Raw genomic sequence first — 20,969 nt, forward strand, 5'->3', positions numbered from 1 at the left:
GCAAACAGAATGAAACTACAGAGAAATGATTTATCCAGTATTTTCTACAATCTTTCAGCTTTTTTTTTTTTTTATAAATGTGTTTATTTGATTTTTCTTTTTTAAACACACATAAAACAAAATAATAAAAACAAAACACAGGCTGGGAATGGTTAGAAAATAAATAAATAAAACTATATATATGTATATACCCACATGTGAGTGTACACACACATATACATACCTTCTAGGCTATACATATAAAAGGTACAGTACAGTATACAATACAATGGAAGCTGGATAGAAACAAAATCATTTTTATACAAATACTCTTGTCATTATAGCAGATATGTTCACATTAATATAGTCAAGGATTGGTTTCCATATTCTTTCAAAGGCACTGGTCTTGTGGTGCATGAGACAGGTCAGAAAGTCCAGGGGTATGAATTCCATTAATATCCTATGCCACTCTGCAACTGAGGGGGTTTTATCTGAAATCCAGTGCTGTAGGATATTTTTCCTAGCACAGACTGCCATAATATTATATGTTTTTTTTCTGATATACATCAGGTATACAGACATCTTTCAGCTTTTTGATGCGACTGGTTCCGTGTTTTTTTCCCCGTTGTACCTAGCCTGGCCAGCTATCCAGTTTTCTCAGTGTATTCAATACTGAGAAAACAGTTTGGAATTGAGCCAATCACTGTAAAATATGCACTATGTATTCTATACTGACCAATCACAAGTTGGGGGGGGCGGGTGTTTCGCAATGCCTCATATGCACCGAAATATTTTTTTTTTTTTTACACTTTATTTTTATTATTTGATTTCTGTACAATACAAAACAAACATAAGGGACATTTGGGATACACTGACCATAAAAAACCTTTGTAACTAACAATTGGTTTTAGTAATGTGATGTTGAAATGAAAATTGCACCGACTTCGTTTTGTCGCAAGTCAAAGTCAGTTCCAAGTCTGCCAATCTCTTTACAACTGTTGTCGATTGTTTACTCGATTCAAAAATAAGGACTGAATTACAGATGACACCTTGTATTCTCAAGTTTCTCTGACAAAAGCGACAGTAATCATTCACCAAAGTTCTGTCACTACCACTGCACGCCATGATGGAAACATGCTGAGGTTTGTTGACATCTGTTTGTCGCATAATTACGTCACATCCGTCTTATCTATTGCCGTGTTTCCACTATGTGGAACCACCTCAGCTCAACCCGACTCAACTCGGGTACTGGGTGCTATTCCTGGAGTCCATTTCCATTACAGGATACAACCAGCTTTAGAGTACATGGATGTCACAGCGACTCTGTGCATAACTTCTGTGACGTTTGCTCAGAGGGTTGCTGATAAACTCACTCATTGTGTGTTGCCCTGTCAAGCTCACACGGAATTTTTTTCCGTTGACTACCAAGGACAGAAATGTCTAAACCTCTTCGACCCACCACGGAGTAGTTTTGCGGGCTGCCATCATGGATTAGCCTACCGGTATATTTACTGTAAACTTCCGCATCTGTTTTTTTAAAATGGCGGGTTGTACATCGATGACGTAAGGACGCAGAGACAACTCTCTGACCAGTCAGTGGTCTGCAGTGTTTACATATCACGTTTTAGTATCTCTTCCCCCATTTTGGGACCTCGGCAGAGTAGATACCAAAAAACTAGTAGCGGGTACCAGATTCCAGGTTCTTTTACCTAATGGAAATGCAAAAAGTTGAGTCGGTATCAGGTAGGGCAAACACGGCATATGATTGGTTTACCCACTGCCTATTAGTCCTGCCTTCATATTTGGATTCAAACCCCGTGATTCCAGATGGATTTGTCATTGAGAAAGACTGCTGCATGGCCAGAATACATTGTACCCAAAGAATGCAATCCAGTCCATTAGATAGCTGCTTGAAAGGTTATTTGAGCGTTGTTTTAAAATACTAAATCAAAACTGAAAAACATCTTTCATTACCAAGGTCAAAAAGGGAGACTAAAAATACACAAAAAAGAAAAAAAGAAAATCACCTGAAAACAGAAACATAGAGGCACTACCGACTTGGAACTTTAAGACTTAATCCAATACGTTTGTTGTTTCTTTTTTTCTGAGAGCAGCGGTTGTGAAATGTCAACCCTTTAACCCCTGACGTGTCTGTGGTGAGCGTTCTGAATGTATGATTTATTTTAAACATTTGTAAAAATTCAACCGTTTGCTCAACAGGAAAAACTTCAAAATGTGCTGATAGAATAGATCTTGTTCTCTCCATAGACATCTGGGCATGCTCAGTGCACCCCCCCACTGCCTGTGGAATGGGGGTAAAACACAGAGCATTGAATGAGACTGACTTGCTATAAAAAAGATGGGTGGGTTTTTTTTTGTTTGTTTGTTTTTTTACACGGTTTTCCTTGTCATTTTTTGTTCTTAATAATTGAAATAATAATACATTTTATTTATAAGCGCCTTTAAGGTTACTCAAGGTCACCGTACAAAGTTGCTAAAATAAAACACAATTAAAATTCCACACATACATATATAAAACTCATAGGTACATAAAATGGCAGCAGATAAAAGTGAAATTATGGAATTGAGAAGGCTGTCTGAATAAATAAGTTTTAAGCTGGGATTTGAAGGCTGTAACACAGTCTGAATTTTTACTGTCATTTGCAGTGTTATCGTGATTTTCTTTTTTTTTTTTCATCATGTTTTTACCCAGTTTTGACTGTGTAATAGCTTTTTGGAGTTCAACCAGGGGTCAAACTTTAATTCCTCTCTTTGTCTTTTTCTGTTATTCATCCTGTTTGAGCCTAAAATACACAAACCACTGAAGAAAAGGAACACTAGCATATACTCACAGCAGCTTTTATGTTATTTCTACAGCCCCTTTCATTGAAATAATGACTCAGAATAAAAGGTAAACCATCATAAAAAAATAACTGATGTAGAACTTCCATTAGCACATTCCACATAAAAGCATTATGACATACTTAGTGGTTGACTTACATTCACACAAGCTGCATAAAATCATAACAACATAAGTGATGAATAGTTGTTGTTCTGGGTTGTTTTTTGGTTTTTTTTTTTCAATGTCAAAAACTTCTTTTCTTTGGTCATCACTGAGAAAAACGTACATCACAGGTCCTTCAAAGAGTACAGACCCAAGGTAACAAAATGTACCAGAGGGAAAACCTACAATTGGTCAATTTTGATAATGAACATTTGCAGATAATCATTTCATTCTTTTGGTGTGTGTTCAGGGTTTGAGAATCACTGACTTTGCATCTGTCGCTTTAATTCCCCAATTAATTAAATTAGCAATAATAGTATTAATTAAACTAATAATCATTTTAGTGTTGCTATTTTATTGTTTTATTTATTTCTCTTCAACACCTTGCTGTTATATAATTATATTCTATGTTTAGTTTTATTCTATAGGGTTCCTACCCATTTTTTAAGGTCAACTTCAAGCACTTGTATTCAAATTTTTCCAGCCGAGCACCTTATCGCTAGAGTAAAATGCATATCTACAGGAATACATGATTATTTTTTCACTTTTTATCACAATGATGGACATTGTATTATGTGATAAACATCTAAAATGATGTTTCATAATAGCAAAAAGTTTCCAAATTAAAGAAGAACATAAAGTTTTATCCAAAAAAAAGGGAAGGCACTTGGTGTCCTTCAGGCACACTTACACCGAGACAAAGATTAAGATAAAAAATGTACCTGGAGTCGACCTGAGAACAATTGGTAATTTTCTTTTTCGACATAAACTTTTATTTTTCAAAACGGATCACCTCTCTGTAAGTCGCTTTGGCTTGAAATCTGACCTGGTAGAGTTAATAAATAAATAAATAAATATATATATATATATATATATATATATATATATATATATATATATATATATATATATACAGTACAGGCCAAAAGTTTGGACACACCTTCTCATTCTTCGCATTTTCTTTATTTTCATGACTATTTACATTGTAGATTCTCACTGAAGGCCTCAAAACTATGAATGAACACATGTGGAATTATGTACTTAACAAAAAAGTGTGAAATAACTGAAAACATCTCTTATATTCTAGTTTCTTCAAAGTAGCCACCCTTAGCTCTGATGACTGCCTTGCACACCCTTGGCATTCTCTTGATGAGCATCAAGAGGTAGTCACCTGAAATGGTTTTCACTTCATAGCTGTGCCTTGTCAGGGTTACTTAGTGGAATTTCTTGCCTTATTGATGGGGTTGGGACCATCAGTTGTGTTGTGCAGAAGTCAGGTTGATGCACAGCTGACAGCCCTATTGGACAACTGTTAGAATGCATATTATGGCGAGAACCAATCAGCTAAGTAAAGACAAACGAGTGGCCATCATTACTTTAAGAAATGAAGGTCAGTCAGTCTAGAAAATTTCAAAAACTTTGAATGTGTCCCCAAGTGCTGTCGCAAAAACCATCAAGCGCTACAACGAAACTGGCTCACATGAGGACCGCCCCAGGAAAGGAAGACCAAGAGTCACCTCTGATGCTGAAGATAAGTTCATCTGAGTCACCAGCCTCAGAAATCGCAAATTAACAGCAGCTCAGATTAGAGACCAGATGAATACCACACAGAGCTCTAGCAGCAGACACATCTCTACAACAACTGTTAAGAGGAGACTGTGTGAATCAGGCCTTCATGGTCAAACAGCTGCTAGGAAACCACTGCTCAGGAGAGGCAACAAACAGAAGAGATTTATTTGGGCCAAGAAACCCAAGGAATGGACATTAGACCAGTGGAAATCTGTGCTTTGGTCTGATGAGTCCAAATTTCAGATCTTTGGATCCAACCGCCGTGTCTTTGTGCGACGCAGAAAAGGTGAACGGATGGATGCTACATGCCTGGTTCCCACCGTGAAGCATGGAGGGGGAGGTGTGATGGTGTGGGGGTGCTTTGCTGGTGACGCTGTTGGGGATTTATTCAAGATTGAAGGCAACCTGAATCAGCATGGCTACCACAGCATCCTGAAGTGACATGCAATTCCATCCGGTTTGCGTTTAGTTGGACCATCATTTATGTTTCAACAGGACAATGACCCCAAACACACCTCCAGCCTGTGTGAGGGATATTTGACCAAGAAGGAGAGTGATGGAGTGCGGCGCCAGATGACCTGGCCTCCACAGTCACCGGACCTGAACCCAATCGAGATGGTTTGGGGTGAGCTGGACCGCAGAGTGAAGGCAAAAGGGCCAGCAAGTGCTCAGCATCTCTGGGAACTTCTTCAAGACTGTTAGGAAACCATTTCAGGTGACTACCTCTTGAAGCTCATCAAGAGAATGCCAAGTGTGCAAAACAGTCATCAGAGCTAAGGGTGGCTACTTTGAAGAAACTAGAATATAAGATATGTTTTCAGTTATTTCACACTTTTTGGTAAGTACATAATTCCACATGTGTTCATTCATAGTTTTGATGTCTTGGCGGTGGTCTGCGCTCTCCGAGTGCTTTTCTTGTTTATGTGCTTGTCTATGCTAGTTTGTGTCTATGTATATTTGGCTGTTCATATTGACATGTGTGAAGGAACAGAAACTGTATGTTATTTTTGTGACACATGGCATAACCTTCCATTCATGTCTCTCCAGCCTCTTGCTTTATATTTGTATTTATTCTTTTGATTTTTTTTTACATTTTTTTTGTGTTATATGAAAAACTCAATAAAGTTATTGAGCAGGAAAAAAAAGTTTATATTTTTTAGGACCTTTTTTATTCTTTTTTTTCCCATTTATTTATGATAGGCGCAAATTCACAAGTCTGTAGCAGAAAAACCATTGGTTGAATTCCTACCAAATAGGGTTTATAGATTGCCAGTAACCCAGGAATAGATGTGGTTACATTTTGGGAAAAGCAGGTCAAAGTTAAAATTTTCTATGAATTTTTAAAATCGTTTTTTTCCTCCCATTTACTTAAAATGGGCGAAATTTCAACTGTCTATAAAAACTTAAATTTTGTTTCAATTTACCTCAAACTTGGCACATATATATAGAGGCAAGTGATATGCTGACATCAGCACACGCATAGACATGACATCAGCTGGATCGATGCCAAAATAAGCTACAATACATGCAAGAGGCGGGGTTTGTTGTGCCTGGCACCAGTTGTTTTTACTGTGTTCCTAGTTGCATCGGGGGGCATAGAGGTTTGCAATGTCAATCATCTGTATGGGTTGTACAAATGGTAAAACTGACAGTGAAGCTGACTTAGACATCAGTGAACAGTTCGACTGCAGACACTCACATGAGTCATTGTGACAGAGGTCCTCTCCTTTGCCACAGTACTGTTTGCCCTTGGTTCTCAGGTTCGCCTTGACTGGACAGTCCTTCCCTGGCTTCAGAATGAGGCTGAAGATCTGCTTGCCCGTCCACAGAGCCACGGGCTGAGGACCGACAACCAAATATGAGCAGCTGGTCACAGATGTAAAGTTACATAACAAGCTCGACGGGGTACCTTCATTATAGCTGGATGAGGGAGAGTGATCCTGACTTTTTCATCTTTTCCCACTAGGATTGAAGCCACTATCTGACAGGCTTTTGATCTGTCGAAGAAGGTGTCCTTCAGGGTCAACAGGTACGCCCCTGGGATACACAAGGAAGGATACATGGTTAGAAATGCCAGGAATTCTTAAAAATGGCTGAAGTGCTCCCCCACTAGGAGGAAAAGGGTAAAAAATGTACCATATTTCATATAACACAGCATTATTTTACACCTTACATCAAATATAACAGTAGGAATGGCATCAATGTATTAATCTTGTTATGCAGCTACATTTGCATAATCAAACCAAGCTATCCGACACAAGGAAACATTACATCTGATTTGATCTGACCTGAAAATTGGATGATTACTTCATTTAAATAAATAATGCACTTTTATTACTGATAATGATACCGTCACTTCAATATGGATGAAAAATCTTAGGGAAAATCACTGTAACACAGTATTCTATGATACCATGTGATAAGTATAAATGCTTGGTAACAGCAGCAGCAGTTATTGTAAAGGAGGATGAAGGGAAAGATCCTTTACGCATTTCTCTTTATTCCCTATAATGCATTCAGAAATGCTCATCTATAGTGCAAATGTGGTGGATACAATTTTCTACTGTGTAATTCTGCAACACATGGATGAAAGAGGCACACAAAGGATGAGAAGACACTGGAAATGAGTGAAATGTGTTAAAATGATCATGTCCAAAGTGTTGCGCTGTCATTTCTGCATTGAACGAACATGATCAAAGTCTTGTTTCATCCTCTTGCTCTTGTTTGGATCTTTTTTGATTGCTTTGTTTTGGTTTCTTCTACTTCCTCACAGTATAAACAAAGCTGGAAAACATAAAGCCAGCTGGAGTTTTTCAGAATGTTAATGCCACCCTCTGCTCATTTGAAACTTAGAAATGTAAAAACACCTGCACCTACTTCGTAAGTACTTATTTTGTTCCTCTCACAAAGGCGTTTGAGAAGCTCCTCAATCAATCTGTGCTGAAAACAATACTCAGAGTGCTCGTGGAGGACGCCGACCTTGAGGTCTTTAAATCGACAAGTAACTCATTAAGTGGATGAAACACTGCTCTCCCATAATCACTGGATTAGTAAAATAATTAAATTTTTGCCACTAAAAAGAAAATAAGATTCTCTCTGAGGACTTGCTGCAGCCCATCTTGGCCAGAATACTAATAATAAAACTACGACTTAATAATGAAAATAATGATGAGGAGGAAAAGGAGGAGAGGGAAGGAAGAAGAACAGAAAGAAGGAACAGGAGAAGAGGGGAGAAGGAGAGGAAGAAAGGAGGAGGAGAAGAAGACGGAAAAGAGGGAATAAGGAGAAGGAGAAGGAGGAGGAAGAGGAGAGGAAGAAGGAGGAGAAGGAGAAGAAGGAAGGAGAAGAAGAGAAGGAGAAGAGAAGAAGGAGGAGGAGGAGGAAGAGGAGGAGAAGGGGGAAGGAGAAGGAAAAGGAAGGAGAAGAAGAAGAGGAGAAGAAGAAGGAGAAGAAGAGAAGACGGAGAAAAGGAGGAGAAGAAGAGGAAGAAGAGAAGGAGAAAAAGGAGAAGAAGAAGAGGGAGGAGGAAGAGGAGGAGGGGAAGAATAACGAGGAGAAGGGGAAGAAGGAGGAGAAAAAGATGGAGGAGAAGGAAAAGAAGGAGAAAAGAAGAAAAAGGAGGAGAAGAAGAGAAGGAGAAGAGAAGATGGAGAAAAGAAGAAGGACGAGGAAGAGGAGGAGGAGAAGAAGAAGGTGGAGAAGGAGAAGAAGGAAGGAGAAGAAGAAAAGAAGGAGAGGAAGAGAAGACAGAGGAAAGAAGAAGAGGAAAAGAGGGGGAAGAAGCAGAAGGAGGAGGAAGAGGAGGAGGAGAAGAAGAACGAGGAGAAGGGTGAGAAGGAGAAAAAGACGAAGAAGGAAAAGGAGAAAAGAAGAGAAGAAGAAGAATCTGACAGCAACAAATAGTTATAATTTAGTAAGTTGTATTTATTTTTGTCTTTTTCTAATGCTGGTTTCATGATCCTCGGCCTTCTTGCACTTTTATTTATTCTCACAGCGGTTGACAGGTTTACAACTGTACAAAATAAACTGTTAATTACACATTTGTGTTTTTTCCCAATATAAACTTGGTGTATAGTGTAAAATCAATAGGCTTTCTTTTCCCACCTCTTTCATTGCAGAGTTGACACAGTTTCTAACAGCACCACAATAAAAGGCTAAACACACTATTAACTCCAAATGAGGCTTGAAATGGGGCTGTTTTTATCGCCCTTCTGAATGCTGCATTATGAACATACTGTGGGTTTTCCTTTCCTTATTGAACAGACATTATGACGCTCCACAGCACTGACCTGTCAGGAAGTCCTGGATAGCAGCAATCAGAGGTTCGCCGTTTCGGGGAGTCACGAGGTTGGCTTTTGTCTGCGAGTCAAAATAATACATGTCACACTCCAGTCCATTTCAGACTAATAGTACAGTGGGAGAGGGCTGTTCAGCGCCCAATGTCAACCCTGTATGTGTGCCCACGTACTGTACTGATACATACCCCCATGAGGACCAGAGCCTCAGCTTTAGCTTCTTCGGTCTGAGGCAGATGGAGGTTCATTTCGTCGCCGTCGAAGTCGGCATTGTACGGTGTGCACACGCACTCGTTGAACCGAAACGTTCTGTGAGGTTTGACTCTGGCCTGTGAGGATGAACATTGACACAAAGGATTTAGGATTTTTTTTTTTTAAATCACATTCATAGGTGCGTTAGAAAGTATTTGTTAATCCTCTTTATGGAAACTTTCATCAAAGGCTGGAACATTCAAAATCTAAAGCGCAGACATAGAGAAAAAGATCAGATACATGAAACAGAGATATTATGAGGCTTGACCAAAGGCTGCAAAATTGCTAGCGTGGAGGCTACGTAAGCAACAAGAGGAAAGATCAGTTCATAAAATTAAGGATCCAATTACAAATATCAACCAAATTAAAGGAAATACACAGTTCATTTGAAAAATACTATACAAATTTATATACCCGATCAGGGGAAACCAATGTACAGGGTGGGGAAGCAAAATTTACAATGAACATTTAGTTGTTTTTTCTCAGCAGGCACTATGTCAGTTGTTTTGAAACCAAACATATATTGATGTCATAATCATACCTAACACTATTATCCATACCTTTTCAGAAACTTTTGCCCATATGAGTGATCAGGAAAGCAAACGTCAAAGAGTGTGTGATTTGCTGAATGCACTCGTCACACCAAAGGAGATTTCAAAAATAGTTGGAGTGTCCATAAAGACTGTTTATAATGGAAAGAAGAGAATGACTATGAGCAAAACTATTACGAGAAAGTCTGGAAGATACTATTAAAGAAGAATGAGAGAAGTTGTCACCCGAATATTTGAGGAACACTTGCGCAAGTTTCAGGAAGCGTGTGAAGGCAGTTATTGAGAAAGAAGGAGGACACATAGAATAAAAACATTTTCTATTATGTACATTTTCTTGTGGCAAATAAATTCTCATGACTTTCAATAAACTAATTGGTCATACACTGTCTTTCAATCCCTGCCTCAAAATATTGTAAATTTTGCTTCCCCACCCTGTACAAAAAACTGAACAATTTTTAAATTCACTGGATCTCCCCACTTTGGATGAGTTTCATAACAAATCTCATCAGAAATCACAGATTTGGAAATTAATAGAGCAATCTCTGCTCTTAAAACAAATAAATCACCGGGCACAGATGGATATTCAGCAGAGTGGTACAAGTTGATGAGAGAGTCCCTTTTACCACTACTCAAAAACTGTTTCAATCATATTGTGAAGGGAGGTGCCCCTCCCCTCCCCCCCCCTTTCATGGAGGGAGGCTTATATTTCAGTGATTCATAAAGAGGGAAAGGACAAATTAGATTGTAAATCGTACAGACCCATTAGTGTTCTAAACATGGATTATAAACTTTTTGCACCAATTTTGGCCAGAGGGATGGAGGATGCAACATCCTTCCTCATAGATGAGGATCATGAGGTGATAAAAATTGTCAACCAAATCCATTTAATGGAAATGATGACATACAACCTCCACCTACAGGGTGGGGAAGCAGAATTTACAATGAACATTTAGTTGTTTTTTCTCAGCAGGCACTACGTCAATTGTTTTGAAACCAAACATACAGGGGTTGGACATAATAATGGAAACACCTTAAAAAATCAACAAAATAGAATTTAATATGGTGTAGGTCCGCCTTTTGCGGCAATTACAGCCTCAATTCTCCGAGGTATTGATTCATACAACTTGTGAATTGTTTCCACAGGAATTTTAAGCCATTCTTCAGTTAGAATACCCTCCAACTCTTTTAGAGACGATGGCGGTGGAAATCGACGTCTTACTTGAATCTCTAAAACTGACCATAAATGCTCAATAATGTTGAGGTCTGGGGACTGTGCCGGCCATACGAGATGCTCAACTTCATTAGAATGTTCCTCATGCCATTCTTTAACAATTCTAGCTGTATGGACTGGGGCATTATCATCTTGAGGTGAAGGTGTTTCCATTATTTTGTCCAACCCCTGAATATTGATGTCATAATCATACCTAACACTATTATCCATACCTTTTCGGAAACTTTTGCCCATATGAGTAATCAGGAAAGCAAACGTCAAAGAGTGTGTGATTTGCTGAATGCACTCGTCACACCAAAGGAGATTTCAGAAATAGTTGGAGTGTCCATAAAGACTGTTTATAATGGAAAGAAGAGAATGACTATGAGCAAAACTATTACGAGAAAGTCTGGAAGATACTATTAAAGAAGAATGGGAGAAGTTGTCACCCGAATATTTGAGGAACACTTGCGCAAGTTTCAGGAAGCGTGTGAAGGCAGTTATTGAGAAAGAAGGAGGACACATAGAATAAAAACATTTTCTATTATGTACATTTTCTTGTGGCAAATAAATTCTCATGACTTTCAATAAACTAATTGGTCATACACTGTCTTTCAATCCCTGCCTCAAAATATTGTAAATTTTGCTTCCCCACCCTGTACAACAGCACAAGGGTGTAAAGTACTGGAAAAATTGACTTTTTCATTCAATCTGTGGACCGTAAACAGTATGTAAATGTCTGAATGTACCTGTGACCATTTCTGTTTGTTTTGTGCCATATATTAAAACAATAAAAAATAAAGTACAAAAAAAAAAAAGGCTGGAACGTTTACTTATTAACCGATAAAGACCCAAACCACCACTGGCAACCAAAAGCATCTACTGATTTAAACTGTTCAACACCTGTTGATCCACTAATCCTATCAATACATGTGGGCGAGGTCAAGGGCGTCACAGATGGACAGCCTGCTACTTTATGATTTATAACTTTTGAACCAAACAAGTTTAAGACAAATATTACACATAACTGGAAAGGTCTAAATGCCATCTTATTTTTTTTTCCAATAGGAAAAAAAAAGAAAAAAAAATATATATATATTTTTTTAAAGAAATAAATAAATGCCATCTTAAACATACATCACATTCTTTTCATTTTAACCAAAAATCTAAAAATCTACTTGCCTTCACCACTCTTCTAGCTCGCAGACTAATACTACCTAAATGGAAAGACAAACAACCTCCAACATTTACATCTTGGTTTCTGCATCTTTTATATCATTTAACATAGGAAAAAATCAGATATTCTATAAGAGGATGTGCCAAGAAGTTTTTCAGTACCTGGAAACCTGTTCTGAATCACATAAAAGAGGTAGAGCCCTCACTTATTCCACAGTAGTCTTATTAATACAAGTCTGTGACTAATATCTGTGTTCTTTCTTTCTTTCTTTCTTGATTAATTATTATTATTGTCAATTATCTTTTTTTTCATGGTGCAACAGGGTGGAAATGTTCATGGGTTTGGGTATAAAAAACAAAAAACAATGACTGTATTATGCTTTTCTGAATGACTTGATATGTAATAAAAACACTTTGAACAAAAACATACTCAAAGGGCAAAATTTAGTGTCAAATATTTTTAAATGAAAAATATCAAAAACTACTACATTACGGATGGACAAAAAATTAACGTCTATTCTTTGCAAGAATTACAAAGTTCTCCAAAGTGAAGTTCTTCCGACATTTTCATCCTCAAATGTTTTCAGTGTATACCTTAAACCCTCTATTTTACAACCTAATAATCGGTTAGAGGGAAAAAAAAGATTTTATCATACCTAAATAGCGAGTGTTTTGATAAAGGGCAGCGTCACAGATGGACAACAAAAGTAAATATCAAATTAATCATTTTGTATTTCAATTATCAATATGATATACTTTTTTTTTTTGCAATATTTACAACATACAAATAATATTAACATTATATTAAAATGTATTTTGCATAGACATATGCATTTATTAATTTTAAACACTGTGTTTAGAATGTGACATAAATAATATCATCGTCAAATATCAATGTATTTGGAATAAATTACATTTATTTATGAGAGTTTATAAAATTAACCCAGAATGATGGCAGAAAACTTTGTCACTTTCCAAACATTCACAGTCATAAAACCTCTCAGATTTTTTTTCCCACAAATTTTTCCTCATTTTAAAATACATTTTCCTGAAAATATAAGAAATTACCTACCCAAAAATATAAGTTTGGTGTAGATGATTGTAATTTAATTTTTTTGGTCAGATGTTAACCTTCCCTTGATGTCGCCCATGTAAATAATTGGTGTAAAATACAGTTTTTCATCTTTTCATGGTCATCAGATATGACCCATTTAGACATTCAGAGGCTCTGTAGTTACCATGGAAACACTGTCATCTTCTACAACATTGATTCACCAGTAAAACCATAGAGCTGGATCAATGACAGTGAAACGACACACTTGGTTTATGTTTAGTTATTGATATATTTTTACTGAAAAAGTCACTTTTCTTCACTTTTCTCTGTTTTGATATATTATATAACTTTAAAATTTATTCTGAAATTATATGAACATCTACATAATCAGTGAATCAAATATAGGGAAAATACATAATTTACACTGAAAAAACACAAAATACAGACAAAAATATTACAATAAATGTTGAAAAATCACTTAAGAAAGGTTAAATATAGAAAATAAATTCATTTGGGGATTGACACAAAAGTATAAATGGGTCTTTATGGGTTAATTAAATGACATCAACAGCTCCACAGGTTTAATTGTATTGTTAAAGAACAAAAAATGGTTCTGATATATGTAACAAACATTTTCTATATTCAACTGTTTTGTATTCATAGATTTCCTCTATAGCAACCCACTACCCTGTACTTAGACATTTCCCTTCTAGTCTTTGCTGAAAAAGTCACTTTTCTTCAGTTTTCTCTGTTTTGACGTAATAACAGTGAATTTACTGTGAGTTTTCATGAACATCTGAGTTACATATAGATAATATTATAATTAATGGTGTTAAATAACATAAGAAAGGTTAAAAAGAGACAAAAACTCATTTGGGAACAGCCAGAAAAGTAACACTGGGTCTTTATGGGTTGAATTTGCTTGAATGAGCCTATGCTTTTATAATAACTATAATTATCTCTCACTGTAAAATTATAGTGGGTCATTAATTAAACACTCATAGTTCATAACAGCTGATAATTATCTCTTTCGAGAATGCAATAAAATTAGGATCCATGATATCTGCTGAAAAAAAAACCTTCAGTTTCAAGTTTAATCTACCTTCAAAATGGACAGTAACTGTAGTGGGTTATTTAGTCGATGTTCAACAGAACTCGTGGAAACTTCCTAGAACAGGCAAATATATTATATATTATATATATTTTACTGAAAAAAAATCACTTTTTCTTCAGTTTCCTCTGTTACAATACATTAAAATTTAAAATTTATTCGAAAATTTTATGAACATCTACATGATCAGTGAATTAAATACAGGGGAAAACATAGGATTTACACTGAAAAAACACAAAATAAAGAGGATAATATTATAATAAATGTCAGTGTCACAAATGGACAACAAAAGTAAATATCAAATTAAACATTTTGTATTTCAATTATCAATATCATATACATTTTTTTTTACAATATTTACAACATACAAATAATATTAACATTATGTTAAAATGTAGTTTGCATAGATATATGCATTTATTAATTTTAAACACTGTGTTTAGAATATGACATAAATAATATAATAGTCAAATATCAATGTATTTGGAATAAATTTAGTTTATTTATGAGAGTTTACAAAATGAACCCAGAATGACGGCAGAAAACTTTGTCACTTTCCAAACATTTACACTCATAAAACTCTTGATTTTTTTTTTTTTTTTTTCTGCAATTTTTTTTCTCATTTCAAAACACATTTAACCTGAAAATATAATTACAGACCCAAAAATATAAGTTTGGTGTAGGTTATTGTAATTTAATTTTTTTGACCAGATGTCAACCTTCCCTTGACTTCACCCATGTAAATAATTGGTGTAAAATACAGTTTTTCATCTTTTCATGGCCATCGGATTTGACCCATTTGGACGTTCAGAGGCTCCGTAGTTACCGTGGAAACACTCATCTTCTAAAACACTGATTCACGAGTAAAACCCATGGAGTTGGATCAATGACAGTGGATGGAGACACTTGGTTTATGTTTCATTATTGATATATTTTACTGAAAAAGTCACTTTTTCTTCACTTTTCTCTGTTTTGATATATTAACCTTTAAATTTATTATGAAATTTTATGAACATCAACATGATCAGTGAATTAAATATAGAGGAAAAAATATAATTTACACTGAAAAAATGCAAAATAAAGAGGATAATATTACAATGAATGTTGATAAATCACTTTAGAAAGGTTAAATAGAGAAAAATTCCTTTGGAGACTGACACAAAAGTATAAACGGGTCTTTCTGAGTTAGTTAAACGTTAAAGCTGAATAGACATAATGTGGAAAAAAGAAATGACACCAACAGCTCCATAGGTTTATTTGTATTGTTAAAGAACAAAAAATGGTTCTGGCTCAGAGAATGTTTAAACTGTTTTGTATTCACAGATTTCCTCTATATCTACCTACTACCCTGTTCTTAGACATTTCCCTTCTATTTTTTGCTGAAAAAGTCACTTTTTCTTCAGTTTTCTCTGTTTTGAAGTAATAACAATGAATTTACTGTGAGTTTTCATGAACATCTAAATTAAATATAAGAAAATACATGAATTACAGTGAAAAATGCAAAATACAGAGCATAATATTATAATGAATGGAGTTAAATCACGTAAGAAAGGTTAAATAGAGACTTAAATTCTTTTGGGAACAGCCATAAAAGTAACACTGAGTCTTTCTGTGTTAACTTTGGTTCATTGAGCCTATGCTTTTAGAAAATCCGTAATTATCTCTCACAGTAAAATTAAAGTGGGTTATTAATTAAACACTTATAGTTCATAACAGCTGATAATTATCCCTTTTGAGAATGCAATAACATTAGGATCCACAATATCTGCTGAAAAAAACCCTTGAGCTTCGAGTTTAATCTACCTTCAAAATGGACAGTAACTGTAGTGGGTTATTTAGTCGATGTTCAACAGAACTCATGGAAACTTCCTAGAACGGGCAAATAACTGAAGGAACACTCAATCAACCGTGGTCTAATAGTATGTGGATTCATCTCACAAGGTCATGTATGGATGGTACAGTTCAGTGCACGCTGTTCTGTTAACAGAATATATGGTGGTCTACATGTGACAACTGATGGATGTAACATGGAACCAAAATCCCGCAAGTTTGGCTTCGATCTTGAGCTGTGGATCTTCAACTGCTTGTATTTTTATTAGAAATACTTTTTTTTTTAATGTGCTACTCTTATGTTCATAGTTACTTTTTCTACTTGAACATCCAAATACTAAATGTACATGTGCACTGTTAAGCTCCTTTTTTTTCCCTTGCTTTTCTTTGTACTATGATTATAAATACTACTTTGTGTGTATACATATATATCTATTCATGCATAATTTTCTTTGTCTTATGTCCTAGAAGTGTGATTGGCTATGTGTACAAACTTGTAAATATCATTATTATTATTATCATCCATTTTTGTACTTATTTACTTTATTTATTCTACTTTTTTCCACTTTCTTTCTCTTCCGTTCAGTGAGCACTATTGATACCCTCTTTTTCTTTACAAAAAAAAAAGAACAGTGTTCTTTGTACTACTGATGTCCTGTATAATGTCTTATGAGACTGTTCTGAATAAAAATTAGAATTAAAAAAAATAAATAAATACTGATGTTTTTATCTCAAAATCAGCATGAACAGGACATCTTACAGCTGTAGCTATGATGTGTCCCAATATTTTTGTCCATATAGTTTAGAAACATAAATATTTCCTTAAAGTTTAATGGGAGATTTGGGTTGTTGATGTTTTTTACACCATGGTGCAAATGCATGTTGTGGAATAAGGTCCACTCTGTGACTACAACATACAGATCTAATGAATTTAGAAAATAAAAGTAGCAGTCAATATGTGAGATGATATACACGACATGGACAAAAGTATTGGGACACGTTGAATTCAAGTGTTTCTTTTCTAACAGGGGTCTGGGATACAAAACAATAATGATAAATGTCATAATATAGTTTTATATTGGGATAAATATCATTGTACTGGTTAGTTTGTTTAAATTATCATTGCTTCCAAAATGCCTCAGAGATGGTTTTTACTTAACTGCTCTCAACATTGATTTTGTTTTGAGGGTTGTTTTTTTTTTCCATCATTATGATTTTAAGTGGAAATACTGATGTTTTTATCTCAAATCAGCATGGACAGGACATCTTACAGCTGTAGACATGATGTGTCCCAATATTTTTGTCCATATAGTTTAGAAATATCAATATTTCCTTCAAGTTTAATGGGAGTTTTTCTTCCAAAGTGAGATGTGAAGAAAGTAGATGGTTAGTTGTGGTAGAAAATCATTATTTACAGTCAGAGCATGAATATATATATTTTTTTGTTATTGTTTTGTATCCCAGACCCCTGTTAGAAAAGAAACATTTGAATTCAAAGCGTCTGAAAACTTTTGGCCATATAGTGTATTATCACTTCAATTAAATCCAATCCAACTTTATTTGTAAAGCACTTTAAAACAACCGCAGTGGACCAAAGTGCTGTACAGAAGAATACATAAAAACCAAAATAAAAAGAATAAAATACAAGAATAGATTAAAAGACAGAATAACTACCAAAAAAACAGGGATATGGGATTGATGTGGGCGTTATCAATAAAAACAAAAAAAGATCTAAAAAAACCCCAAAAAAAACAAAACAGCAGGTGTAATGTGTTGTGAATGTGCATTATTTGTTCAAAAACATCTCCACTTTTACAGTATTTTACACAGATGTGGCGTTCACCACTTTATTACCTCTGCCAGGAGGTATTGTGATCACTTTGCTTTGTGTGTTTGTTTGCGTGTTTGTTTGTTAACAACTTTATGGGAAAACTATTCCAACCATCTTTACCAAATTGTACCCACAGATAGGCCCAGGCCCTAGGACCAACCCATTCAATTTTGGGCCAAGTAGGCCAAAGTTCAAGGTCATAGCAAGGTCACAAAATCTACAATTCTCCTATCTCTCATCACTGAGCAATTTTCAAAAATTCATAAAAAAATCAAAACAACTTCAATTAGCCTCCAATTTGATCCACCTGTAGCTTATAACAACATCTTGTGTCTGGCACAAAATTGTCCACATCCACTGTGGAATGAGGACTCTGTGGACATTTCAATTTAACATAGAAAATCCCATCTACAACACATTTTTCATTATAACTCAACAGATATTGATTGGAATTTAAAACAATTTGACACATGACTAGTACCAAGCTTTAACTTTTTCTGCTGCATGTAAAACCCCAAAAGTGTTTAATTTAAAAAGAAATAGTCGATCCACACATGCAGACCGTTCGGGGTGCTTGGCGGAGGTTTGCGTTCTCTGAACACTTGTGATTGCCACTGCCTCTAGTGTGGATTTCTGCTGCTGTCAAGTCCCGGTAATAGACTTAAAAATCTAAAAAAAGACTTCAGACACGAATGGAATTATTCTCTGATCTCTGCTGGAGTCTTCTGATCACGCTGTACCCGGTTTCACACAGAGTCTGCACGTGAAGAAGTCCCAGATAGTTATAGACATTAGCTAAACCGTGAACAAACGTCATGGGAAGTTGTGTTGTTTTACTGACGGTTATGCATAGTTGGTCATTTTCTCCACGGGTAATTTGGTATTTGTTACTTTCTTTATTTCCTCCAGAGAAAAACACTTTTTAAAAAGGCTGTTTTTGTTCTCTGGTACTCAGCGGTGGAGTTCTGCATCACTTATTTTGTTGTTTTTTTACATCTTCTCTTGCATATTCATCTTTCCGTTGGGTTGACAAAGTCCAGACATCCGAACTCCTGCATCTGAGTGTAATTCGTCTGTCTGGGCTGAAGGCTGTCACCACTCACCACAACGTGTTTGGTTTGTTATGACACTGGGTAAATGACTCTGCTGTGGAATCGACACCTGCCGCCACATGCAGGAGTGTCTGACAACTAGCCAATATCTCATCTTGGTGCAGCTGGAGTTTTGCAGCTGCCACAGTCTATAAAGCACTAAATAGTAAACTGGGGAGCAATAACACTACCCAGACACTTCAGTCATTTTTTTGCATTATACACAAACAAAAACTAAAATTAATTTCAGTCATTACTCAGCTGTTCCTGCACTGCTGTAGTCTAAATGTGTTTGGGTTGTTTGTGTTTTTTACCCCATTGTGCAAATGAATATTGCAGAGTAAACTCCACACTGTGACTACTACATACCAAGGTTATAATAGTTTTGGATTTTTCATTTTAGTTTAGTTTTGACTTTTTTTTCTCTAATTCAGTTAGTTTTAATTCGTTTTTAGAGCAGGTTTGCTACTTTTTATTAGTTATCGTTCTTTTCTAAATGCTTAGTTTTAGTTTAGTTTTAGTTTCTTTATATCTTCTTCACCGTCGAATTCAAATGAATCCCAGACAGGACTCTGCTGCTTTCTCCCAACTTTAGTCTATGTGTTTCCAGGTAGAGTAGGGACGAGAAGACGACTCTAAACGACAAGTGACGAGAAGTGACGGACCGTTAAATACGAAAACGAAGGGAATTTTATCCATAATTTTTATACGTTTTAGTTCGTTTTGTAAACACACAACACAGTTTCAGTTAGTTATCGTTTTTTTCTTTTAATTATAGTTTTTATTTATTTCAGTGAACGAAAATGTTTTTACACTTCTAGTTTTCGTCATTTCGTTAGTTTTCGTTAACGATAATAACCTTGCTACATACACCCGTCATGAATCTGGAAAATAAAAGTCAATATGCGACATAAAGGGCATACACTATATGGACAAAAGTATTGGGACATGTTGAATTCAGGTGATTCTTTTCAATCAGGGGTCTGGGATACAAAACAATAACAACAAATGTCATAATAAAGTTTTGTATTGAGAAAAATATCATTGCATTAGTTAGTTTGTTCAAATCTTTGCTTCCAAAATGCCTCAGAGGTGGTTTTAATTAATTGCTCTCAACATTGTTCTGAGTTTTTTTTTTTTTTTTTTCCCCACAATTACGATTTTTAGTGGAAATACTAATGTTAATATCTCAAATCAGCATGAACAGGACATCTTACTAGCCATGATGTGTCCCGATATTTTTGTCCATATAGTATATAAACATCAATATTTCCTTCAAGTTTAATGGGAGATTTGGGTTGTTGATGTTTTTTACCCCATTGTGAAAAGGCATATTGTAGAATAAGATCCAATCTGAGACTACTACAGACACCCTTAATGAATGGTCTGTGTGTACAACACAAAGTGCAGAGTTCGAGATCTGCTCAATTTCAAGACAATCGTCGACTAAAAGTTGCATAATAAAAGTATTACTCTATTAGATACTAGAGTATTAGAGTTAAAATCAACACTCACGATGTGGGCCATGATGCTGAGTTTGTGCAAAGAGGGCTGTCGATTGAACAGGACGATGTCTCCATCTATCAGGTGCCTTTCAACCACATCACCAAACCTCAGCTCCTGGGCGATCTTCTCACGGTTTCCATACTTCAAAAATCTGACAAGAGAGTGAAGATTTAACCAAATAACTTCACATATTCATTTCATCTCAGTCTGTTTCAGTCATCTTATTTGAGGACAATGGATGGAAAATAGCTTCCAGCTAAATCCAGCATATTTACACAAAGTAATGTTTTTTGTACTGAGTGTTCATTAAAACGCATTGTCCTCATCATATGAAGAGAGAAAGAAAAAAAGAAGGAAAGAAAGAAAGGAAGATAAGGATGAAAGAAAAATAGGACCAATGGCCCTGTAGCTTACCGGCCAAATTAAAAGCTTTGGGAAATGTATCCAGATGCCATTTATTATTACCCAGTTCTGTGTATTTATTATATTACAGAAATAGCCCATGTTTTG

General features: G+C 35.6%; 1 protein-coding gene across 1 annotated transcript in view; it reads right to left on the reverse strand.

Annotated features, from left to right (window-relative positions):
• Positions 1 to 20,969, reverse strand: part of polr3a (polymerase (RNA) III (DNA directed) polypeptide A) — a 132,356-nt gene that overhangs the window by 95,593 nt on the left and 15,794 nt on the right. Inside the window, exons 10-14 of the mRNA XM_030122021.1 lie at positions 20,469 to 20,610; positions 9,036 to 9,176; positions 8,842 to 8,911; positions 6,462 to 6,589; positions 6,252 to 6,390 (exon numbers count right to left, since the gene is read on the reverse strand). Of these exons, the coding sequence (XP_029977881.1) occupies positions 6,252 to 6,390; positions 6,462 to 6,589; positions 8,842 to 8,911; positions 9,036 to 9,176; positions 20,469 to 20,610 (620 nt within the window). The remainder of the gene's footprint in view (positions 1 to 6,251; positions 6,391 to 6,461; positions 6,590 to 8,841; positions 8,912 to 9,035; positions 9,177 to 20,468; positions 20,611 to 20,969) is intronic.

The sequence above is a fragment of the Sphaeramia orbicularis genome, chromosome 19, assembly GCF_902148855.1.
Source record: "Sphaeramia orbicularis chromosome 19, fSphaOr1.1, whole genome shotgun sequence".
NCBI classification, from domain to species: Eukaryota; Metazoa; Chordata; class Actinopteri; order Kurtiformes; family Apogonidae; genus Sphaeramia; species Sphaeramia orbicularis.